This window comes from Populus nigra, chromosome 3 (genome assembly GCF_951802175.1).
Source record: "Populus nigra chromosome 3, ddPopNigr1.1, whole genome shotgun sequence".
Lineage (NCBI taxonomy): Eukaryota > Viridiplantae > Streptophyta > Magnoliopsida > Malpighiales > Salicaceae > Populus > Populus nigra.
Window position 1 is genome coordinate 8,988,187 of NC_084854.1, and position 2,551 is coordinate 8,990,737.

At 28.5% G+C, this 2,551-nt stretch overlaps 1 protein-coding gene across 1 annotated transcript in view; it reads left to right on the top strand.

Moving 5' to 3' along the window:
- The first annotated feature begins 2,149 nt into the window (after positions 1-2,149).
- Positions 2,150-2,551, top strand: part of LOC133688570 (tetraspanin-8-like) — a 1,310-nt gene continuing 908 nt past the window's right edge. Inside the window, 1 exon segment of the mRNA XM_062108089.1 lies at positions 2,150-2,549. Coding sequence (XP_061964073.1) covers positions 2,298-2,549 — 252 coding nt within the window. The 5' untranslated portion in view covers positions 2,150-2,297.

Genomic DNA, 2,551 nt, shown 5'->3' on the forward strand with positions numbered 1-2,551 from the left:
GATACGCACAAACTGGACCGGATACCTACATTAATAATAATAATAAAAAAAAGAAGATATATATAGTTGACAATTTTTACACTCATTCTCAGCGAGCAGCTCTCATGTTCTACAAATCAAATAAGTGTGCTGCTCTCTTGGATTATGTGGATTAGGTACATATGTATCTTGTTTTTCATTTTCAGAATTTATGATTAGATCATTTAGATTAATCCTGAGTAATAGAATAAGAATTAAGAGGAAATTAAGTCTTGCTATATATGGGCTCCTGAATCCTTGACCACTGCTGTGTATTTTTTTTTATTTTATAAATATATACTTGTGTTATGTATATGTTATTTTTATAACATGAAATAGCTTTGATTTAACTTTAAAATATTGAGATCAAGTCTGTTTCTTTAACCAATAAGAAAATAGGTTATTCATTGTAAACTAATTTATTTTATTGGACAGTTTTATACATGTAATTAAAAAAAATCATAAAAATAAAACTAAAAAAATTAAATCATACATTGCCACAAGTTTATATTTTCAGACATTTTTAAGATAGCCTTAAGGGTTTTTGTTTTTTTATCATTATTACAAATAGGAGAAAATAATTTCTACAAGAATATGTTGGGCATATTTTTGTTTTTTTTTTTTTTGATTGAAACAGTATTTTAAAAATTTTAAGTTTTTCTTAAATTTTTTTAATATATAAATATTAAAAATATTTTTTAAAATATTTTTTTTAAAATAATTTTAAAAACAACAGCTAAGCTGCCAGGATACAACACTAAAAACTAAAAAGATCTCGATGCTGACCGACAGCGAAACGACATCGATAAGCATTGAAGGGTGACACGCGGTGGGCGCTTAATGACGGTATTGTCCTTGGGAGCAGCAGAAGACTGCTTTGTTACGGGTACTCGAAGAAGGACAAAATAACTGGCCGGAATGGATAAGAAGCCCAACGGCTATCTCTCACTCTCTCTCATTTTTGAAATTCCATTTCATTAATTTTTAAAAGGGAGACTTTATCCTAACATTTTTTTTTTAATAAGTGATTCTCCTTCTTTTTTTCTTGTCTGAATTCTCAAATTCCTTTACAAAATGAAAACACAAAACACAAAACAAAACTTACTACACAAATTAATATTAATAAGAAAAATACTGGAACATCAAAGAAGTTTTTCTTTTTAAAATATAAAATCCATCAACTTTGTTTGGAAGGAAATGAATCTGATAATGCAAAACAATATTTCATTGGATAAAAATAATATGCTCAAGACTAGTATTTAATCTATTCAAAATAAAATCCATCAAAATAACAACTTCATCCTTGAAATTAAATAAATAAATATAACACGCGTTTAGAGGCCTCATTATCATTTGTTTTCTGTTATTACCAGTTTCAAAAACAATTTAGTTTTTTTTTACATAAATTAAATATTATTTTAATAAAAAAAAGTTATTAGCACGTGGGAGGCGCTCTTGGAGGCCAAAAATATTGTCTCTTCATCTCTTTTTTTTGGTTCAATGTATGTCAGCGGCGATGGAATGATTTGTCGTCAATGAATCTTTTTTTTCTTTCCTTTTTCATTCCTAAAAAATTACAGTTTGGTTCTCTTGGTTGTTGATATTTTAACTTCAATCTTTATTTTTTTGATTTCTAATTTTTGTTTTTAGACATTTTATAAAGGTTTTATTGGTTTTTAATTTTATCATTCTATCTAAATTATAATTTATTTTCTTTTTTGATTTTATCGGTAGATATTATTTTTTTTAAATTTATCTTTTTTGTTTTTTTTTATTTCTTTTCAATCGGATTATTCTAATTTCATAACTTCAAACACAGATTTGACAATTTAACTCAATATTTATTGCCCATATTACTTATATATTATACTAAGGTTAACTTGAATATTTTTTATTTTGTTTTGCTAAAATTTTTCCTTTCTACTCTTGAATTTTTTTTCCAAGTTAGTGTAATTTTTTAATTTAATTTCTATTTTTTTACTATCATTATTTATTTATTTTTATTATATAATTAAAATAAAATTAGTTTATTTAATCGATGAACATATATATTTTTTATTCCTCCACGTTGACAGCGACTATTTATTTCCATCCGTTAAGACTGTAAAATTTCAACCACGTGTGTCTCGGCAAACCCATCCTCACGACACAGGCGTTTAGCGCGTGTAGTTGTAACTTGCCTTCTATGTAACCTCCTCCTACATTCCCAATCACAACTCCCTTCCAAACCCAACACTCTTTTCTTTCTCTCTGATTTTCTGAGCAACCAAACAACAACAATGTTTCGTCTAAGCAATAACTTGGTAGGAATCCTGAACTTCATTACATTCCTGCTCTCAATCCCCATCCTGTGGGCAGGGATCTGGTTAAGAAACAAAGGAGCATCCGAATGTGAGAAATTCCTCGACACTCCAATTATAGTTCTTGGTGTCTTCCTCTTAGTTGTCTCACTAGCCGGTCTAATTGGCGCGTGTTGTGGCGTTTCATGGCTCCTCTGGGTTTACCTCGTAGTCATGTTTCTTCTCATTGTCGT